We start from the raw sequence: 22,274 nt of genomic DNA, 5'->3' as shown, positions 1-22,274 counted from the left end.
CTCAACAGTATGAAAAAAAATATAGTAACTATGAAAAAAGAAATACCATAAAATAAAAACATTTAAATCTCAGTTCAGATTATTTTATGCAACTTAAAAAAGAATTTCAATGTAATAAAATAATTTATAATGTGAATTTATAATTTACAGTGGGGCCTTGACTTAATTCGTTCTGTGACGGAGGTCGTAACTCAAATTACTCGTATGTCAAATCTTAAAGTGAACGAGTGAGACACGTGATGCTGGGCTGATGTTCACTGTTATGTTCGCTGCACCAACTAGCGGTGGGGTATCTGAAGCTGGCTCGTAACCCGAATTTTAGCTCGCAACTCAAAGCAAAAAATCGGTCAAGAGACGGCTCGTATCTCGAAAAACTCATTAGTCGGGACACTCGGAAGTCAAGGCCCCACTGTACTGTCATGAGTTTCATTTGTGTCAGTTCTTGACATAAATGGAATCTTTCCTAATGAAATCTTTTTTTCTGATTTATTATGTAATTTGAACATATATTTACTTTTTAAAAAAGCAGTTGGCCTAAATTTGTTGTAACTGCATGAAATAAGCATTTGTTTTAAAACTTAACATTCTTGTAAATCTCTCTCTCTCTCTCTCTCTCTCTCTCTCTCCAATGTATGCAGAATTTAAATCATAGTCAAATGTATTACCATTACCCAATTTATAACTTTACTCAGTTTTCCAGAAATTATTTCTTCAAAATGTAACTGTGAAATCAAATTAAGAATCTTACTGATAAAAAAGAAAAGTTATTTTATTCAACAAAAGGATTAAGACAAAGTGATACCCAAACAACCTTTTTTCTGCAATTAAGTCATTCTATAAAACCAATGAATCCAGGAGTCTTAATGTAGTTTGAACTATATCACATTGGTAATTTTGTATATTCTAGCTCACTAATGATACCCAAAGTTTCCCAAGCTCTTACTGGATAATGATTTGGTCTTATTGTTCATATTTAAATGTTCAAATTTGACTTCAAAACCCAAACTTCTATTTTGCAGTTGTGTAAAATTTCTAAACACTGATTTTATGTAAATGCTTTTGTTGATTTCTCCATATCTTAAAACAAGATGTTTCTAGCTACTTTCTCAGGTGCTTTGTTGTCTACGGCCATAACACCCTGAACGCGCCCGATCTCATCTAAGGTGCTTTGTTTGTTTTTTATCTCAAGAAGCTCTGCCTGACCACAAATTAGTATTTAACTTTGTGACTATTTACTGACAAAGTCCTAAAATGTAAACAATGTCATCTATTTTCATCACAACTAGATCTGGGTAAATGGATTTTCATTTTTCACTGAAATACTGGGTGTGAGAATAAACAAATCATCTTTTCTGTCAAAGAACAGTTTAGACAGCCGCCATGTTGGCCACATGGGGGGTGCCATCTTGAAACAGCAAAGGCCAACCCCTCCCTTTGAATTAGCCAATCGCGAAAGACTATGTACCTGAGCTCCAATCAAGAGCAAAAGACAGGTCACGTGTGTCAGGGGTTATAAATTCTGAGCAGACCACCTGCTCGGTGTGCGCAGGCTTCCAGACCATGTGTGCACACCCTTCTACATAGAATTAAAGATGTTTGCCTTGCTGCCTGGCTCCCGAGTATGCTTTGTATTCTACCAGGACCCCTGACTTGGGGGCGGGGGGGCTCACCTCATTTCTCACACTGGGTATTTTCATTTCATTTAAACTATGGTACAGTTGTTCCTTTTTTCTCCTGGCTGAAATAGTACTCATGAACAATTTTTTCTAGCACATTTTGAAGAACAGAAGCATTTAATAAAACTTTTAATAACATTTTCATATTGTGATCAAAGCTTTACTTCTCTCCACCCCACACCCATGCAATGGTTCCTAAAAAGTAAAAGGCAGCTTTTCAGTTTAAAACAGTGATGGCAAACCTTTTGAGCTCGGGGTGTCAGCATTTTGAAAAACCCTAACTTAACTCTGGTGCCGTGTCACATATAGAAATTTTTTGATATTTGCAACCATAGTAAAACAAAGATTTATATTTTTGATATTTATTTTATATATTTAAATGCCATTTAACAAAGAAAAATCAACCAAAACAAATGAGTTTGCGTGTCACCTCTGACACGCGTGTCATAGGTTCGCCATCACTGGTTTAAAACAAAGTATGGTGGGGAGAATGACATAAAATTTCTATACAGCAGCAAATAACATTACTAGGACATCCAAATGCAAAGTTGTGACCATGAATATTTTAAAATATTCACCCTTCAAAATTAGACCTTTAAAATTTAGGTAAATTCCTTAGTTTGTCAATTATCAAAATTAATTGATGTTCTAAATTTGATGAAGTCTTACTACTAAAATTAATAAACCTATGCTGGTCTTGTTGATCTGACCTCAAGAATGATTAGTTCCTATTGTTACTAAACAATGTCTCCAAAAGCAAAACAAGCAATTAAAGCAGTAATAATAAGGCTTCCAAAACCAAGTATTAGAAACAAATATACCAATGAGAAGTAAGGGCCTGCTTACAGTATAACAATTTTGTGTAGAAAGACCCTATCTTCATTATAGAAGTGGGGTGGGGGGGATAATAATACAAGGTTGAGTTCTGGACACAGGCTAGGATTTCTGCATAGGCTGGGATCCCTACTATACCTATTAGGATGACATACTAAGGCTATTTTATTTTTTTTACCTTATTAGCATAACTTTGGCAGGGGCCCAGCTAAACCAAGGCACAGGCTAAAAGGCTTGCTAATATCGTATTTAACTTCTAGCCATATACATATACACGATATGCCCAGATCATAAGCCTACTATATCCTAGGAACGAAGTAACTGGTGTTATAGCTTACTTCTTTGCTTACCACACTCCCAAAAGGTTCCTTTCTCTTTTTTAATAGACTAATGTTGAGAGTGCTCAATTTGGTCAGCTTATGTGACATGGGGTATTCAGAAACCTCTCTCTCTCTCTGAAGTCAATAAAATATATTTTTTAAAAATAAAATAAAGGACTACCGAGGGTATACTATATGACACACTATTGTAAATGCTGGAGATACAGCTAGAAAAGGTTGTTACTCTACTGAAGCTTATATTATAAAGGAGTGAACAATCAATAAATAGGGACATGCTATGAAGGAAATAAAGAATATTGAAGAAAAGTGGTTCAAGGTACCTAGAGAGAATTTATCATGAACCTCTCCAAAGAGGTGAGTTTTGAGGGGGAGGGGTTAACATTTATTGATCACTAAAAATAACTAATTATTCCTAAGTGCTTTATATGTAATAACTCATATTTGAGCTAAAAATCTAAAGAATGAGAGACATACAATCACACAAAGACTTGGAGAAAGGGCATTCTATGAATAGAATAGAAATATAAAAGAGATAATTGATAGGACAAGGTCTATTTTCAAGTTTGATGTGTTTAATGAAGAGAAAGAAGAAAAGTGTTAAGTGTAGTAAGATTTAATGAGCTAGGTCCAAGAATGAATCCAGCGAAGGCTTAAGAAGTAGGCAGAGGTTACACATAGGCTTTTTTTTTTTTTTACAATATACAAAATAAATCTATTACCAAATTGTAGATACAAAATAATTAGCCATTTATACGCAATAAACATTAATATTTCAAGAAAAAAGAGTTTAAATATAATATTACCAAAACTGTACTAACATAGCATAATATCACAAAAGTTGCAGGAAATATTAAAAATCTGCAAATAACAGGATTACTTCTATTATATTCTAAAATATATTTTCCCTCTGGCTCTATTTTTGGTCATCAGTTTATATTGTTCATTATATTCCACAAATGAATGAGATCATGTGATATGTATCTTTTTCCAACTGGCTTATTCGCTTAGCACAGTGGTCGGCAAACCGTGGCTCGTGAGCCACATGCGGCTCTTTGGCCCCTTGAGTGTGTCTCTTCCACAAAATACCACGTGGCGGGCGCACACGTACAGTGCGATTGAAACTTCTTGGCTCATGTGCAGAAGTCAGTTTTCGGCCTGGGCGAGTCTATTTTGAAGAAGTGGTTCGGAAGTGGGGGGTGTCCGTCAGTCAGTCGGCGGGAGATGTGGCGCAGGCGGGCCGCAGGATACGCAGTGCGGGGGAGTTAAATTGTAAGGAATTTAATTTTATCAATAAATAATATCATTATTAAGTATGATATCAAGTTTTATTCAACATACCTATAGTTTAACTAAGACTTAAAACTTTAAGTAAAGTTTATTAAGTTAATTTTAGGGAACGTTGTGGAGTGAAAGATGTAGTGTCGAGGATTGAGAAAGGCATGTTGAGATGGTTTGGACATAGAGAGGATGAACGAAAGGAGATAGACGAAACAAGTATACAAGACGAGTGTGGACGGGAGAGTTGGAAGGGGTCGACTTCAGTGAACATACCTCAATCAGATTGAGGATGTTTTTAGCAAAGGCCAGCTTAGGAGTACCCTAATTAAGTTAATAACAATATACCTACCTATATAGTTTAAGTTTAAAAATTTGGCTCTCAAAAGGAATTTCAATCGTACTGTTGATATTTGGCTCTGTTGACTAATGAGTTTGCCGACCACTGGCTTAGCATAATGCTCTCTAGGTCCATCCATGCTGTTGCAAATGGTACGAGTTCCTTTTTTTTTTATAGCAGTGCAGTATTCCATTGTGTAGATGTATCAGTTTTTTAATCCACTCATCTGCTGATGGGCACTTAGGCTATTTCCAAATTTTAGCTATTGTAAATTATGCTGCTATGAACATAGGGGTGCATATATATCCTTTCTGATTTCTTGGGATATATTCCTAGAAGTGGGATTACTGGGTCAAATGGAAGTTTTATTTTTTAATTTTCTGAGGAAATTCCATACAGTTTTCCACACTGGCTGCACCAGTCTGCATTCCCACCAATACGTGAGGGTTCGTTTTCCTCCACATCCTTGCCAGCACTTGTCATTTGTTGATTTGTTTTTTTTTGTGTGTGTTTTTTTGTTGTTGTTGATTTGTTTATGATAGCCATTCTGACAGGTGTGAGATGGTACTTCATTGTCATTTTGATTTGCATCTCTCGGATGATTAGTGACTTTGAGCATTTTTCATATGTCTCTTGGCCTTCTGTACATCCTCTTTTGAAAAGTGTCTACTTAGGTCCTTTGCCCATTTTTTGATGGGATGGTTTATCTTCCTTTTGTTAAGTTGTAGGAGTTCCCTGTAAATTTTGGAGATTAAACCCTTATCGGAGATAACACTGGTAATATGTTCTCTCACGCAGTGGGCTTTCTTGTTGTTTTGTTGATGGTTTCTTTTGCTGTGCATTAGCTTTTTATTTTAATGTAGTCCCATTCGTTTATTTTCCCCTTAGTTTCCATTGTCCTAAGAGCTATATCAGTAAAGATATTGCTATGACATATGTCTGTTATTTTGCTGCCTATCGAGTCTTCTAAGATTTTTATGGTTTCCACTGTACGTTTAAGTCTTTTATCCATTTTAAGTTTATTTTTGTGTATGGTGTTAGTTGGTGGTCTAGTTTCATTTTTTTTGCATGTACCTGTCTAATTTTCCCAACACCATTTATTGAAGAGACACAGACTTTTTTGACCCTGGTAAGGCATTTGAATTTTATACAAAAGGCAGTCGATAGCCTGGCCAGTGTGGCTAAGTGGTTGAGCATCGACCTGTGAACCAGAAGGTCATGGTTTGATTCCCTATCAGGGCACATGCCTGGTTTGCAGGCTCGATCCCCAGTGTGGGGTGTGTAGGAGGCAGGTGATAAATGATTCTCTGTCATCACTGATGTTTCTCCCTCCCCACCCCCTCTCTTCCATTCTCTCTGAAGTAAATAAAAATATGTATTTTTTAAAAAGGCCAGTTGATAGTGCCATGAAATTGTTAGTTTGATTTTAAAGGGAAGTGACATGATCCAACTGACATTTTAAAAATACTACCATTTTTGGCTGCTGTATGAATGCTTTCAAATGGTAAGAGTAGAAATAAAATTAGTTATGAGGCTTCTGCAGTCATGGCAACAGATCATGGGGCTTAGGCTAGAGTTCAGCAGGAGAGGCAGAGAGAAATGAACAGATTTAAGATATGTTGAAGCAGATGATTTGCTAATAGACTCAAGAGGATGGGAGAAATAGAGAGAATAAAAGATGACTCCCACATTTGAGGCCTGAGCTACTTGCCTTGGATACACGGATAGTGGAATAATGGCATTAACTACTCAACACTAATTGAGATGCATTCCACCTCAATAAATAAATGATAGTGTCATTTACTACAAGAACAGGTTTTTGATGTAAGTTTCTTCTTTCTACCTCTTTTTATGGGGAAGGGAGTAGGGGAAACAAATCAAGAATCTTTTCTGCTTGTCCAGCAGGCATGGCTCAGTGGTTGAGTGTCGATCTATGAACCAGGAGGTCACGATTCGATTCCTGGTCAGGGCACATGCCCAGATTTCGGGCTTGATACCCAGTGGGGGGCGTGCAAGAGGCAGCAGATCAATGATTCTCTCTCATCATTGCTGTTTCTATCTCTCCCTCTCCCTTTCTCTCTGAAATCAATGAAAATCTATATATTTTTAAAAAGAATTCTTTCTGCTCAAGGTACATTTAAGATGTCTATTTATACATCTAGTGAAAATATCAAGTAGACAACTAAAATATACGTCTGGACCTCAGGAACAAGGTCATGACTAAAATTGTTTGTTAAATGAATACACCACAAAATCAAAGTTGATTCTAGTTGAAGCCATTTTGGGGGAGGGGCACAATTTAACTCATACCCATGCCAAAGCACAACCTCTGAGATTCCTCCAAATCTCTAAGCCTTCTAAATTTTAAGATCTCAATGAGGAAAGATAAGACTGATTTAGGTCAAACAACTAAATATTAAAGAATCAAGGCTAAAACATCCAAATCTTCTTACTCCTAAAGTAACATGGTTCCTACCCCAAGCAATCACATCAAATCCATGGAAGCAGCTCAGCCTTTACAAACTATTCTAACCTCCACTTCACATACACACTGGTTTGTTTTATACATGCTATACAAGGAATCCCTTATTTACAGCACTGCTTCAAGAAATGTCTTCAGTCTTTGTCTTCCAATACCCTTTCCTACTGAAAAAGTTATAGGCTCTCTATCCTTGAACTCCACATCTCAGACTGTCTCCCATTTCCCATATTGCCTCAAAGTAATGCTTTCAAATACTTAATATTGAATTCCCTTTCTCCTACTTGAAGATCACTAAGAGGCTAACCACTGTCTGAATCAATTGTCTCAAAGGAGGAGTGTGAACCTGTTATCCAGGGGATACACAAAATGATCCACTGGAGCATGGAAGAAAAACATCAAAATTTTTATTTCTACTTATGTTTAATTTCTCCAATTTTATATTTATGTATAATTTAAAATACATATAATTTTAGTATATTAGTACATGCATATAATGTAAATAAACATACATTTGTTGTCAACATTTTTTACTATAGGAATCATTGGCTAAAATGATAATAGAATCCCTGGAACTGGGATTTGGGATACTGCAGACACTTGAAGGAACAGGAGGTAGGCAACTCTGTTCATCTTTCTTTTCTCCAAATTAATGCAGATTGCAGATATTAAAAAGAAACTAAGGGTACTCTCAGAATTAAAAGAAAGAAAAAAATCCTGAGATAATCCTAGAAAAGAGTCTTTAGTGACACTATTTTTAAAACAAACAAACCTATCTTTCAAGTGTTAATTCTATACCAAAGTGTACAATTTTGCAAAATAAAGTATGTGTTTTACATTTTAAATTGAAATAAAATCTTTGGCTTGCCTAATCAAGAACTTTAGGATGTGAAAAATTATTGTCTTCCTAAATGAATTTTAGAGTAAAGTAGCAAAAATCTAAGAAAGAATTTCTCCACTGGAGGTTCGTAGACCATCTGCCCTAGAACCACCAGACTTCTTGTTAAAAAAGGAAGTTTATGCACCTGGCCCCAGATCGCCCCAATTAGACTCTCTAGGGTCTGGAACCAGGAATATACATTTTTCTTAAAAAGTGCCACAGGTGATTTTATGCATACTAAAATTTAAAAATTAAGCTTCATTTGTCACTTGATAACAGATGACCAGAAATCACAAAGTTATTAAATTAGAAAAAGCATCATATAGTTATCAGGCTAAGATGTTCTTCAGACAACGGAGACTTGCATAATTATCCATTATAAATATTCAATATACATGGAAAGCCAACGTCACTGTGAGCTTAAAATTTATTTTTTTTTTATTAACAAATCAAGGTCTTATTTTGAAAAATTTCAAAGACCTAAAAATTCTCATTGCCACTGGTTACATTTTGGGGGACTGACTCTTAGTACATGTAAATCCTCTCATCCTCTAAAACACCAATTAGAGGGTCTAAAAGCCTGACTTTTTGACATCAAAAGGAAGCCTGTTCACTGGAATTATCCTTGAGTATGTTCTGACTGAATTCTACCATGATTGAAGCCCTCAGGGTCCCCATTAAACCCAGTCACACAAAAGTCAGTTGTCACTATTTCCAAAGCTAAGAAAGTGAATGGGCACTTCATCATTTTCTGTTTTCCCCTTCTCATTCAACCATCTATCCAATGTACATAACATACATTCAATAAATACTCAGAGGGCATTGTACTAGCTGTTGTACAATAAAAAGAGAGCAAGAGAGAACCCTCTTTAGCAGGAAGAATCCAAAAATGACCTCCCAATATTTTCTACCCTAATCCCTGGGACTGTGAATATGAAATATATTTGGATTATGTTCTTTATGAGGCAGAAGAGATTTTGCAGATATAATTAAGAGTACTAATCTGTCCTGGCCCATGTGGCTCAGTTGGTTGAGTGTTATCCCATGCACCAAAAGGTCACTAGATTCTCAGTCAGGGCACACGCCTGGGTTGTGGGCTCCATCCCCAGTAGGGGGCGTGCTGGAAGCAACCAATTAATGTGTCTCTCTCACACTGAGGTCTCTCTCTCTCTCTCTCTCTCTCTCTCTCTCTCCCCCCCCCCCCATTCCTCCTCAATTCCACTCTCTCTAAAAATCAATGGAAAAATAGCCTCAAGTGAGGATTAACAACAACAATTACAAAAGTAAGGAAATATCTGAAATATTTAAGACTAGTTTATTATTTTAAAACTAGAGGCCCAATGCACAAAATTTGTGCACAGGAGAGAGGCCTGCACCCTCTTCAATCCGGGACATCCCTCTCACAATCCGGGAGTGCTGACTCCTAACTGCTCACCTGCCTGCCTGCCTGATGGCTCCTAACTGCCTCTGCCTGCTGGCCTGATCACCCCTAACTGCCCCCCTGCTGGTCTGGCCCCCGCCCCCCCTGCTGGCCTGGTTGCCCCTAACTGCTCCCCATGTTGGCCTGATCACCCCCAACTGCCCAACCTGCCGGCCTCGTCGCCCAACACAGTCTGCTGTTCGTTGTTTGGTCGTCCCTCACTAACCCCCCCTGCCGGCCCGGTCGCCCCAGGCAGCCTGTTGTTTGGTCATTACTGTTACTGTGACAGCATCCCAGACAACTTGCATATTCCTCTATTATTAGCATAGATTAGTAGCACTGCATTTGATATTGCTGGTTACTTCAAGAACTCAAAATAATGTTGTATGAAATGACATACTTACTATATTTTTTCCCCCATGCTTGGATGAATAACTGTTTTATAAACGAACAGGAGGAAAATGAACATTTATGTTACTACTTAAATGCAGTATTTTTAAAAAAGTAGTATTTCATGTAATATGAGATATTAACTACCCAGCTCCCCCAAAACAGCCACTGTATAAGGAAATGAACCCTAGAAAATCCTTGGGCCCAACACTGTTACCATTCTTCTAATCTCAACACTGAGCTTGTGGTGATTTGACTCATCTTCATACCCCTCCTAAAGGCACCATCCTACTATTTACTCTTCTTATTTAAAAAACAATGTCACTACAGTTGAGTTTAGATTTTCCTCCTGAAACATAAATTTAAATCTTATTTTGGATGCTTTTATACCCAATAGCCATGATCTTCCCCATGATCCCTGCCTCTCTATATTAAGTGTGTGTATGTGTATGTATACATGTGTGCTGCAGAAGGGGTGGGGGGGAAAGGACATTAAGTAACAAGTCAAAGGATTTCTTATTTCAAATGAGAGGTAAAATGATAAGAAAGGAAGTTATAAATGTTGTTTCCTGAGATGTGTTCTTAGCATCCCACATTTCTTTTTTTAAAAAATATATTTTATTGATTTTTTACAGAGAGGAAGGAAGAGGGATAGAGAGTTAAAAACATCGATGAGAGAGAAACATCGATCAGCTGCTTCCTGCACACCCGCCACTGGGATGTGCCCGCAGCCAAGGCACATGCCCTTGACCAGAATCGAACCTGGGACCTTTCAGTCCACAGGCCGACGCTCTATCCACTGAGCCAAACTGGTCAGGGCTAGCATCCCACATTTCAATTCAATATGCATATAGCCATAGAAACTGTGCTACAAAAAGTAGTAGTATATACAATATATCCATAGTTTTGACCAGGGGTGGGCAAACTTTTTGACTCGAGGGCCACAATGGGTTCTTAAACTGGACCGGAGGGCCGGAACAGAAGCATGGATGGAGTGTTTGTGTGAACTAATATAAATTCAAAGTAAACATCATTACATAAAAGGGTACGGTCTTTTTTTTTTTTAGTTTTATTCATTTCAAATGGGCCGGATCCGGTCCGCGGGCCGTAGTTTGCCCACGGCTGGTTTTGACACTGATATAGGCACGGTGGCGGGGGAGGGGGATAGGTTACAGAAAAACAACAGTATAAACCTTATAGAAACTTATTTGGTTGATCTTCCCTAATAGTTGGTCATTTGAAACCATAGATCTGTATTAAAACAAGCATGAAAATACAGGGGTGGGCCAAAGTATACAGTTGTGAGTATGTGAAACACAGAGGTTATTTTTTTGTATTATTATTTATTTATTACTGTATTATTTATTTGTATTTATTTACAACCGTAAACCTACTTTTGCCCTCCCCTGTATAGGGTGGAGTTTCTAAGAAAATTTCAAGCCTTCAAATTTCAAGTTTCCTACTGAGGCAACTTAAAACTCTGCACCCCAGACCTCCTCTGAGGTCAGAGGTACTTCATTAAAAAATTTGTGATTAATACATACACACTGTTTAGAGAGAGATATGTGGGAAATCAAAAAGAATGACAAGACCAGTGGGTGCAAAGTGAAGACAACTCAGGTACTGTTGGTATAAATCTAAGCTGAATAACCATTCTGGAAGGACAATTTCACAATCTATATAAAAACACTAAAAGTGTGCATACCTTTTATTATTATTATTATTATTATTTTTTAAATATATATTTCTTTATTGATTTCAGAGAGGAAGGGAGAAGGAGAGAGAGATAGAAACATCAATGATGAGAGAGAATCATTGCTCGGCTGCCTCCTGCACACCCCGCAATGGGGATCGAGCTCGCAACCCAGGCATGTGCCCTTGGCCAGAATCGAACCTGGGACCCATCAGTCCGCAGGCCAACACTCTATCCACTGAGCCAAGCTGGCCAGGGCTGTGCATACCTTTAAAATAAATATCTTTTACACTTTTAGAAATTTATCCTAAGGAAATAATTAGACAAGTCTGCAAAGACATACATACTAGGCTATTCTGAGCAATATCATTTGTAATAGTCTAAGTTAAAAACCCCAATGTGCATCAACACGGTAAATTAAATGACAGTTATTCAGTGAACTACTACTGAAAATTATGCTGATCTCTATTTTCTGATATTGTCTTTCATGTAATAAAAAGATTAGATGACAAAAGCCTCTGTATGATCTCATTTTATAATTTAAAAAAGTGAGTATGTGTATATTAATGAAAATTTTTGGAAGATTTCAAACCAGTGTTTACTACTAGTTATCTCTGGTATCTGGAATTATGAATGATCTTTAGTGTCTTCTTCATAACTTTCTAAACTATACCGAGCATGTACAACTCTTAATATCAGAAGAGATGTCTTTTAAAGTCTACTAAATCGAACCAGTCTGATTGATAAAATTAGTTTTGTTGTTTTCTACTCTTTCCTCATTTCTAGGGCTCTTAAAAGACTCTTCCTGATTTGAATACATAACACTCAGGGGATGGTAAATGTGTCAAATATACACTTAATGCTTCTATTAACAAAGATGACATGCTTAAATGGCAGTCACTGCTAATTAGATTTTATTTCTAAAAGAAAATATTATATATCACCCCTGACCCTAAGATGCTAGCAAGGATCTAGTAATTATGATTGAGCCCCATTTGTTGCCACCTCCTCCCTTTGCCTCTCCCTTCTCAACCATTATTTAACAATATTTTTAGCTACTGTCATCATGGTGGCTCACTGTATTCATGAATACTGAAAAAACAATTCCAAAAGGAGTATGATTTTATAAAGTAGTAATACAGAAGAAAATTTCAATTCTATTCAAGATAGTATGCCCCAACATCACTGTCCAACATAACTTTCTGCGATGATACAAGAGTTCTATTGTCTGTGCTGTTCAATATGACACACGTAGCTATTAAGCACTTGAAATGTGGCTAGTGCTACTGAAGAACCAAATTGTTGAATTTTATTTTAATAACCACCTATTGCTAGTAGCTACCGTACTGGACAGTACTGTTCTACAAAAAGTCAGTATATCTACTGTATTTGTTACAAAATATACATAAATAGGATTCCAAGAAAAATATGATTTCCTCTTAAGACTTGACACTCCAGTCAGTACATATTTCCAAGACTAACGAACCCATAATTTTGTGGGTTATGAATTGCTTCCTTAAAAAATTAAATGGCCTTTTAGCAATCGTCATTTTTTTTTTACCTAGGAAGTAAGTATCCATTTGTTGAAAGTCTCAATTCTCATGACTTCAACAGGACTGCATTACCTTGTCTCACCACTATATTTCAATTTTTCTTTCTTTGTGTGCAACCTTAGTCTTCCTTCCCCTTCTGCTTTCAACTCTAGGCTTTCCCCCAAAGCTAAGTCCTTGTTTTCTTGTTTTCTGTCTTCCATTCAAAGGGATTTCTTACAGCTTCAATTAAGACCCTGACACTTGCCTGCCTTCTGTGAAACAGCACCACCTTACTATATCTTTTTTTTACTGCTTCTTGTTTCTTGTGTGTGCTAATGCTTTACAAACTTTTAAATCATTCTGATGAGACCAAATATTTATAAAGTTTGACTGAGTTCAGCAAGACCTTAAAGAAATTCACTCCATTCCCATCTCCGCACATTAGTTACAATAACTTCAGTTATTGTTGACAATAATGGGAACATTCCATTTGTTGTAAGGATCACTATATAATCTTAAAGATATTTAACCTCTTTGAGACTGCTACTTCTCATGTATAAAATAATTTAGATTACTATGATTCCTTTGGTTTTTAGGATTCTCAGAATTCTAGTACAGGCCTAGTTATGAAACAGGCTAATTCCTCTTTTTGCCTTTTTAAATAAATGAATATTCCATGGTTGTCAGTGACCAGCTTTTCCACTCTACATTCTTTCTCCAAGTATCTCATAAACTATTACGACTTTCTCAAATTTATGCTGGAGCCCTAACTTTAAAACTCCACATTTAAATTTTTATTTGTTGTACATGATTAACTAGATGTACTACCACTAGCCCTTTAAAGGTATCATGCAAAACAAATAAATTATGTGTATGTGTACCAAACTTCTTTGTCAGTATGGCTTGTGATAAAAAACAAGTTTTAGGATCAGATGTACCTGAATTTGAATCCCAGCTCTGCCATTTATTAGCTGAGAATAATAACCTTGATCAGATTAATCTTGTCTCCATGTTTTATGTGTAAAATAGGGTTAAAACAGTACTTATAATTCATATGGTTGTTATATGTGCATGTTTTACATATACAGCTTAGTATAATACCTGGAACATGCTAATAGCTCAATAAATGTTAGCTACTGTTATTATCAGTAGCATTACCATGTTTCCTAGTCCTCCAGATTCTAAATAGCTCAGTAATCTTTGACAGATTCTGTCTTTTTTTTTTTTTTAAAAATCAATTTAATCAGCATTTGTATATTTTTCTTTCCTTTTTAAAAAAATTTTTTTTATTGGTTTCAGAGAGGAAGGGAAAGGGAGAGAGAGAGAAACATCAATGCTGAGAGAGAATCACTGATCAGCTGCTTCCTGCATGCCCCACACTGGGGGCTGAGCCCACAACCCAGGTATATGGCCTAACCAGGAATCGAACCAAGACCTCCTGGCCCATAGGTCCATGCTCAGCCACTGAGCCACGCTGGCCGGGCCTATTTTCTGACATGGTCTGGTTTTCATTCTCACATAGATTAGGATTATCATCACAGACATCTAATCAGATTCCTAGATTTTATGTTTAAAGGGTAGAACCTCTTCTTATTTTTATTTCCCCTATATTACCTACCATAATGCCTAATACATAAAAGTTTCACTATTATTCGATAACTCATGTAATCTTTATATCTATTTATTTATTCCTCCACTGATCCCTTAAATCTTTGAGCACAGGAAATGTCTTGATCCTTCTCTGCACATCTACACCTGACAAAATCCCTTAGTCTATGTTTGCTGAATAAATGAATATTGACTAGCCTCACTCCAAACCTATCATCAACCTAGCTACTGCATGCGCGAAAGATAGGTCTTATATTCTCTGATCCAAAGATTCATACAGATCCAAAGATACAAACACTATCATCAGAACCATCTTTTGGCTCTGCTTTCCACTTATTGGCAAGTTCCAGGATCACATTCTATTCTCGCAGCATCCACAGGCTTTAAAGCATGGCTCTTTCTCAACAGTTTGAATAAAAAATTCTGAATTAACACTCACACTGACTGGAAAAGATGCCCTTCTTTGAATAATCACTGTGAACAGAGGAATGGACAACACTGATTGGCTAGGCCTGAGCCAAGTGCACACCCTTGTGTCAGGGTGGGATCTATGTAACTGAGAGGGGTGGTTCCCTAGGAAAATTGGAGTACAGTATTATTATCAGAGGAAAGGGGAATGCATGACAGCCTGGCAAAATTAACTGATGTGCCCTATACTCTAAGATTTTTTGCATGTCCACCAGGGCCTGGAAAGGCTATCTTTCTCATTTCTGTCTACCCAAATCTAAGCTACGTCATTTCTGCCCCCAAAAGTCTTCTGTGATTTTCCTCGTTTACTGAATCAAGTCACTCATTCCAAGTAAAGATCTCCCTTTTTCTAAAGCTCTTCCTTTTTAAATAAACAGGAGGGGTAAACCTCCAGAAAAGGTCCCATGATGAATTCTAATCATGTCTAATTATAAATGGTATGGGTAATATGTGCTGTTTCTTAGGATAAAAACTCTTGAAGGCCAAAACCGGTTTGGCTCAGTGGATAGAGCGTCGGCCTGCGGACTGAAAGGTCCCAGGTTCGATTCCGGTCAAGGGCATGTACCTGGGTTGCGGGCACATCCCCAGTGGGAGATGTGCAGGAGGCAGCTGATCGATGTTTCTCTCTCATCGATGTTTCTAACTCTCTATCTCTCTCCCTTCCTCTCTGTAAAAAATCAATAAAATATATTTAAAAAACAAAAAAAAACTCTTGAAGGACAGCAGCTCTACCAGATACATTCTATATATTGGGTGTCCCAAAATTCATGCAAGATTTGAATTTTGCGTGAGCATTAACAACAACAACAAAAATAAAATAAAAGCCTAATTTTACTTGGTTTATTGAATTAGATTCTAATATCTGTTGCCCTTTGATTTCAATCCCTTCAATTTGATAAGCATTACCAAGTACCAATTATGGCCCAGGAGCAGGGACAATGAAGATCAATGAAGACCACGGCTTTGCGTATGTGCCAGCAAAGCCATGGAGGCCATTTACCCCATATTACCGTGCTATTCCATACATAACCTTATACTATATACTATACAATTCAATAAAAAATTTACAATTTTTAATTATAAACCTGTGTTTTCTATCAAAATTACTTCTTACGTGAATTTTCGGACACCCTATATTATCAAAGAACTGTGTGGCAGTATTAAAATAATTTTCTTGGCTTTAAATTTCCTATAGGATCTAAACCAGGGGTCCTCAAACTTTTTAAGCAGGGGGCCAGTTCACTGTCCCTCAGACTGTTGGAGGGCCAGACTATAGTTTAAAAAACAACTATGAACAAATTCCTATGCACACTGCACATATCTTATTTTGAAGTAAAAAAACAAACCGGGAACAAATACAATATTTATATTTGCATGTGGCCCGCGGGCCGTAGTTTGAGGACCCCTGATCTAAACAAAACACTTTAGCTAATAGGTTGGGTCTGACTTCATCTAAGTAGCTGTTTTAACAGACTATGGTTTTGGAGTTATCTCAAACTAGGCTCAAATCCTGGCTAATATCACCTCTCCTGGCCTTTAGCTACAGATCTTTGGGCAAATTATCTTCTCTCTCCAAATCTTGGTTTCATTACCTGTAAAAACTGGAATGGTAATACCTGTCTGTACATAAGGAGGCTATGTAATAAAGAGGAAAGAATTAGATGGACCTAGGCTGAAATTCTACCACTAACACTAGTTATATGACTTTCTCTGATTGATTCCTCATCTGTAAATGCTGAGTAATCGCTCGTATGCAATGATATTTAATCCACTGGTTGTTAAGCATTTAACAAGGCAATGTATTTTAAAACACCTAACACACGGAATAGCACTGAAAACACAATAAATGTTTATCCACATCAAACTATCTGATTGAAAAGAATAATTCAGTGTTTTTGTACAAGGTCTACCAAAGCTTTCTTATACTTAATAAGTGGTATTTCTACCTTATTAAAATGAATTTAGCCTAACAGGTTAGAAAATACCCAGCAGTCTTTTTTCCCCACTTTTTATCTTTTTTCCCTTTTTTAGACTTTTTGACCAGATAAATGTCAACCATCAAAAATTGTGGTTTATATATAAACTATTAAAATAATAAAATAAATATGGATAATGATAAATTAAAAATTCAGGGCACAAAGAAAAATTCACTGGGATTATTTATTGGTCTTCATAAATACTCTTGGGTTTTCTTTGTTAGTTAAAATATTTTCTAAAGGCAAAAACACTTTGGTCTTACAATTATTTAAAAGCAAGTAAGGTAATGAACTAGATAAACTCCTGTAATCAACTTGTTCTTTGGCTTCAGGCTTAATGTAGTAATATGAAATGACTCACACCAATATGAAATCACTATGCTAACCATCTCCTGAACAGAATCAGATATGGGATACACATGATAATTTCAGATGTTATCAATCAGAACACATGCAAAAGGCAAGTGGCTGTTCATATTAACCTTAGCAATAGTTTAATGTCATTCACTAAAAAATACAAACTATATTCAGTAGAACTATTTCCAGAAAGAGATTAGATAGGTAGACATTTAATTTCTTCTATTTTACACTAGAGCAAAAGTTTCTTTGGAAAGAAGTTTCCTGAAGTAGTTTAACATTCTGTTTATTTTTCTAACATGAGTGAATCATATGCAATACTTATCAGTCTTTAATGAGTGTACAGACATAGGAAGGTGTTAAACTGGAGATTTTAAAATAAAGATAAATAAAATTAGGTAAATAAAATGGAATAAACGTGACACATTCTTCGGTCGCAAAACACTATATGAAAATAAAATATTTAACTACACCATTCTATACAAACTGGGTGATTTTTTTTCTCCTTTGTATTTGTGCAAAACATGAATAGACTGTTTTTAATCTACCCCCTGAGGAAGTTATACTTTAAACACAAGAGAAGAATAATGTGGTGAACACCTCAGTCTCCAGACACTGTTCTCTCCAACTATGAAAACCTAATTCCTTATTATCTTTCCTGTGTTCAAAAGTATGTATAAAGCAAAATAATGCTTGTTTTTTAAACGCATTAAATACAGACATGGTAGGCAACCTATGTATCTTTTCGAAGTAGTTTTCTTCTTTCAGCGTGTCCGGGGGCGGGCATGAGGACAGTGGGGCAGAGGTAGTGGGAGTGTGAAGTGGGCTCGAGTTATTCTTACAAGTACATCTGGTCACTCAACGAGATAAAGCACAGTTACAGCGTCCGGGTTCACACGAAAAACAACTCCAAGAAACGCCAGCGCCGAGATGGGAGCTTCGGATAACGCACCGACTGTGGTCTGAGTAAGCGCGCTACAGCCCAATCTGGCAAGTCGGCTTCCTAGTGGACTCCCGGGTCCGCTCGGCCTGCAGAGACCGGGCGGGGCGAGCGGCTATCTCGGCAGCGGCCGACGGTAACGTTCTAGGAGAGGAGACCACCGCCCGCCAGTCCCCTGCGGTCTTCCCCGGGGATGCCGCTGTCCGCCTCGCCCCGAGCTCGGGGCTGGCCCGCAGACGGGAACCGGGTGGGCTGGGGCAGGCGCCTTCCCCCCGTTACCCGGGTCCCGAGTCCCGAGGCTGTGACTACCCTCCAGTCCTCCCACCGGCCGGGGCGGCTCCCGCCGCGCCCAGGGCCTCCCGTCGGCAGGAATGCCTCCCGCCCCGCTCACCCGCCCGGGTGGTGTCCGTCAGGTCGTGGTTGGCCGCTCCCCGGGGAAACTCCCTCAGTTTCCGGCCGCTCAGGATCAGCACCCCGGTTATTGCCGCCTCCTCCAGCGCTCGATCGAGGGAACGGCTCCACGAGCCCGGGCCAGGACCGGGACCTGTCCCGGCGCTTGGGCCGCAGTTAATACCAGAGAGGTTGCCTCCCGACGCTACGGGGCCAGAATGTTCTGCAGCTGTGGACACAGCGACCAAGCCCGCGGCCGCCATTTCCCGGCCGACAACTACCCAACCCGCCGGCTCCGCGCATGCGCGGCTAGGCTGGTGGGTGGGCGGGGAAAGGGACTTCCAGACCCCGGACCTTTCTCTTGACGGACAGGGCTGCGGAGCCCTCCACGCAATCAGGCGCTTGCCTCCGCCCCCGAGGTTTTAAAGGGAAAAGAAAACACAAATCTGCAACAGCCGCCAGAAGCATTTTTAAAATGCCTCTACAAAAATATCTCTAGGACAACGCTCTTCACAAAAACTTCTCTCTTCCTTCTTTTCTCAGTACTGGAGGATTGAATTAAGCATTAAATTAAGGCTTAACACTGTTGCTGCCAGAAACTTGGGCAGTGAGAGAAGGGGACTGGAATGAGGAAAGTAGGGGCACTCAAGACTGCCATTACTCATGCCCCCACTTTCCTCATGCCCGCCCCCGAAAACGTTGCGATTTAAAAAATTTCCCAACTTGTCATTCTGTAAACCAGATGATACAAATGGAAACTTGTGGATTTATTAACTATTATTGCGTGAGGAATAAAAAGGGCTAAACTGGTTCCAAAAACTCCATAGGTCTCATTGAAAGGGTTACATAGGTATTTTAGGCCCTCCCTCGCTTTTATAAAATAACAAGCATCTTAAATAGTACTCATCTTTTAGGCAAGAAGACCTTTAGGCATTAAAGTCTAAAATTTTTTAATTAAATCTTTATTGTTCAGATTACAGTTGTTTCTTTTTCCCCACCATAGCTCTCCTCCCCCCAGTTCCCACCCCTCCCTCTGCCGTCACCCCTCGCCCCCCACTGTTCTCATCCATAGGTGTACGATTTTTGTCCAGTCTCTTCCAGCACCCCCCACACCCGTTTCCCCCTCCAAGAATTGTCAGTCCACTCCCTTTCTATGCCCAATTCTATTATAATCACCAGTTCATTCTGTTCATCAGATTTATTCACTTGATTTTTAGATTCACTTGTTGATAGATATGTATTTGTTGTTCATAATTTTTATCTTTACCTTTTTCTTCTTCCTCTTCTTAAAGGATACCTTTCAGCATTTCATATAATACTGGTTTGGTGGTGATGAACTCCTTTAGCTTTTTCTTATCTGTGAAGCTCTTTATCTGACCTTCAATTCTGTATAAGTACCGCGCGCTAACCGATTGCGCCACTGGAGCTCCTGACCTTCAATTCTGAATGATAGCTTTGCTGGATAGAGTAATCTTGGGTGTAGGTCCTCATTATTCATCACTTTGAATATTTCTTGCCACTCCCTTCTGGCCTGCATAGTTTCTGTTGAGAAATCAGCTGACAATCATATGGGTACTCCCTTGTAGGTAACTAACTGTTTTTCTCTTGCTGCTTTTAAGATTCTCTCTTTGTCTTTTGCTCTTGGCATTTTAATTATGATGTGTCTTGGTGTGGTCCTCTTTGGATTCCTTTTGATTGGAGTTCTCTGCGCTTCCTGGACTTGTAAGTCTATTTCTTTCACCAGGTAGGGGAAGTTTTCTGTCATGATTTCTTCAAATAGGTTTTCAATATCTTGCTCTCTCTCTTCTTCTGGCACCCCCATAATTCAGATGTTGGCATGCTTGAAGTTGTCCCAGAGGCTCCTTACACTATCTTCATATTTTGGGATTCTTTTTTCTTTTTGCTTTTCCGGTTGGGTGTTTTTTACTCTTCGTACTTCAAATCTTTGACTTGATTGTTGGGATCCTCTAGTCTGCTGTTGGATCTCTGTATAATATTCTTTATTTCACTCAGTGTATGCTTAATTTCTAGTTGGCCCTTTTTCATATCCTTGAGGGTCTCACTAGACTTATTGAAGGTCTTACTAAATTTATCAGCGGTTTCTAGAAAATTCTTGAAAAACCTTAAAACCGTGGTTTTGAACTCTATATCCAGTAGTTTGCTTTCCTCCATTTCTGTCATTTCTGTCCTGTTTCTTTGTCTCCGCATTTTTTATGCTTCCCTGTGTTGGTAGAGTGGCTTTGTGTGCTAGGTGTCCTATAGGGCCCAGTGGCTCAGTCTCCCCAATGACCTGAGGTGGACACTCTTGGTGCACCCCTTTGTGGGCTTTGTGCACAGTCTTGTTGTAGTTAAGCCATGATTGTAGTTGGTATCACTGGGAGGAATTAACCTTCAGGCCAATTGGCTGTGAGAATCAGCTGTGTCTACTGTGGGAGAACTTCTGTGCTGGAGACACCCTTATGGGGCAAGACTTGCTTCAGTGGGGCTTTGGTGCTCACTGAGTCTGCCCCCTGAGTGTGTCTCTTATGGATCTGAGGAGTTGTAATCGGATGGTCCCACTCTGACCACTGGGTACACTGGCTCTTGGATCTCTAAGGAGGTGCTAATTTAGCCTCTGCCTGAGGCTACCCAGCAGGAGCTACAGAGAGATCTGCAGGTTCCTCTTCCTTGTTTGGGATTTGGAGGTGACCAGATGAGGCCCAGCTGTGAAGCAATGCAACCTGCTGTGGGGCCTTGGGGCTTCTTTTGGATGTTCTGGGTCTCTCTGAGCCAGCTGCAGTTTGTTAATTTTAGATTGCAAAGGGCCAGGTCATTCATATGCAAAAGCCTCTGGGCACTGCTTGGGTGGGGCGGGGACTCAGGGAATCAACAGGGCGGAGTAAACAGCTATGGCTGATCCTCAGTCCTGCCCTAAGAGGTCCCAGGTCTCAGTGTCCTGAGGTAATCCCTGCAAGCACCTCTGAGAAAAAGCTGCCCTCGAGTTCTGCCTGCTGCCAGACAGTCCAGTTTCTCCCTGTATGAGTCTGGGTCCCCAGAGACTCACCTGGAACTGGAGTTTGGGCCGTCGGGAGCTTGTGGCTCCCTCCTGATTGAAAAAGACAACCACATCCTCAGTTGCCAGCCCTTTCTGCACATGCTTCCGTACCTCTGCACTTCCGCAGCTCCTCTGAGTCTCAGCATGCTTTTTTCCCCCTTCTAGTTGTAGAATTCCCACTCAGCCAACCTTCCTGTGGTTCTGGATGATGTCCGTTTTGTCTTTTAGTTGTATTTTTGAAGTGGTTGTGTGAGGCAGCAATTTCAGGTGTTTACCTATGCCACCATCTTGGTTTCTCTCTAAAGTCTAAAATTTTAGTCTGGAACCAAAATTGAGGAGAAAATGATCTGACCATAATCTAAATGAGGAAATTAAAGTAGAACTAAAGAAAGTGGTAAACACACACACACACACACACACACACACACACACACAAAACACAATTTAGTTTTGAAAAAATGGAAAATACATTTTAAATCAGCTAGATTTCACTTATAGTGCAGTCTTCAGCATATTATTTGGGTTTGGGGGTTTAAGGTTTTTTGTGGGGTTTATTGATACATTTAAGTCATTCCTGATACATGATGTAAATTTCCCCAACAATCAATCAAGTAATTACTTTTGGAAATAGAAGAGGCTGT

At 38.8% G+C, this 22,274-nt stretch overlaps 1 protein-coding gene across 4 annotated transcripts in view; it reads right to left on the bottom strand.

Annotated features, from left to right (window-relative positions):
* The window catches only part of LRCH3 (leucine rich repeats and calponin homology domain containing 3), a gene marked incomplete at its 3' end in the record, with an annotated part of 107,557 nt that extends 88,667 nt beyond the window's left edge, over positions 1 to 18,890 (bottom strand). For all 4 annotated transcript variants that reach the window (XM_081085378.1, XM_081085379.1, XM_081085376.1 and 1 more), the window contains exon 1: positions 18,601 to 18,890. In XM_081085378.1, coding sequence (XP_080941504.1) covers positions 18,601 to 18,862 — 262 coding nt within the window. In that variant the 5' untranslated portion in view covers positions 18,863 to 18,890. The remainder of the gene's footprint in view (positions 1 to 18,600) is intronic.
* Between the last annotated feature and the right edge of the window lie 3,384 nt (positions 18,891 to 22,274).

Source organism: Myotis nattereri (assembly GCF_964212035.1).
Source record: "Myotis nattereri genome assembly, chromosome: 3".
In the NCBI taxonomy this organism is placed as follows: domain Eukaryota; kingdom Metazoa; phylum Chordata; class Mammalia; order Chiroptera; family Vespertilionidae; genus Myotis; species Myotis nattereri.
Note: the sequence above shows the minus strand (reverse complement) of the source record. Positions and strands in the feature narration are given on the sequence as shown.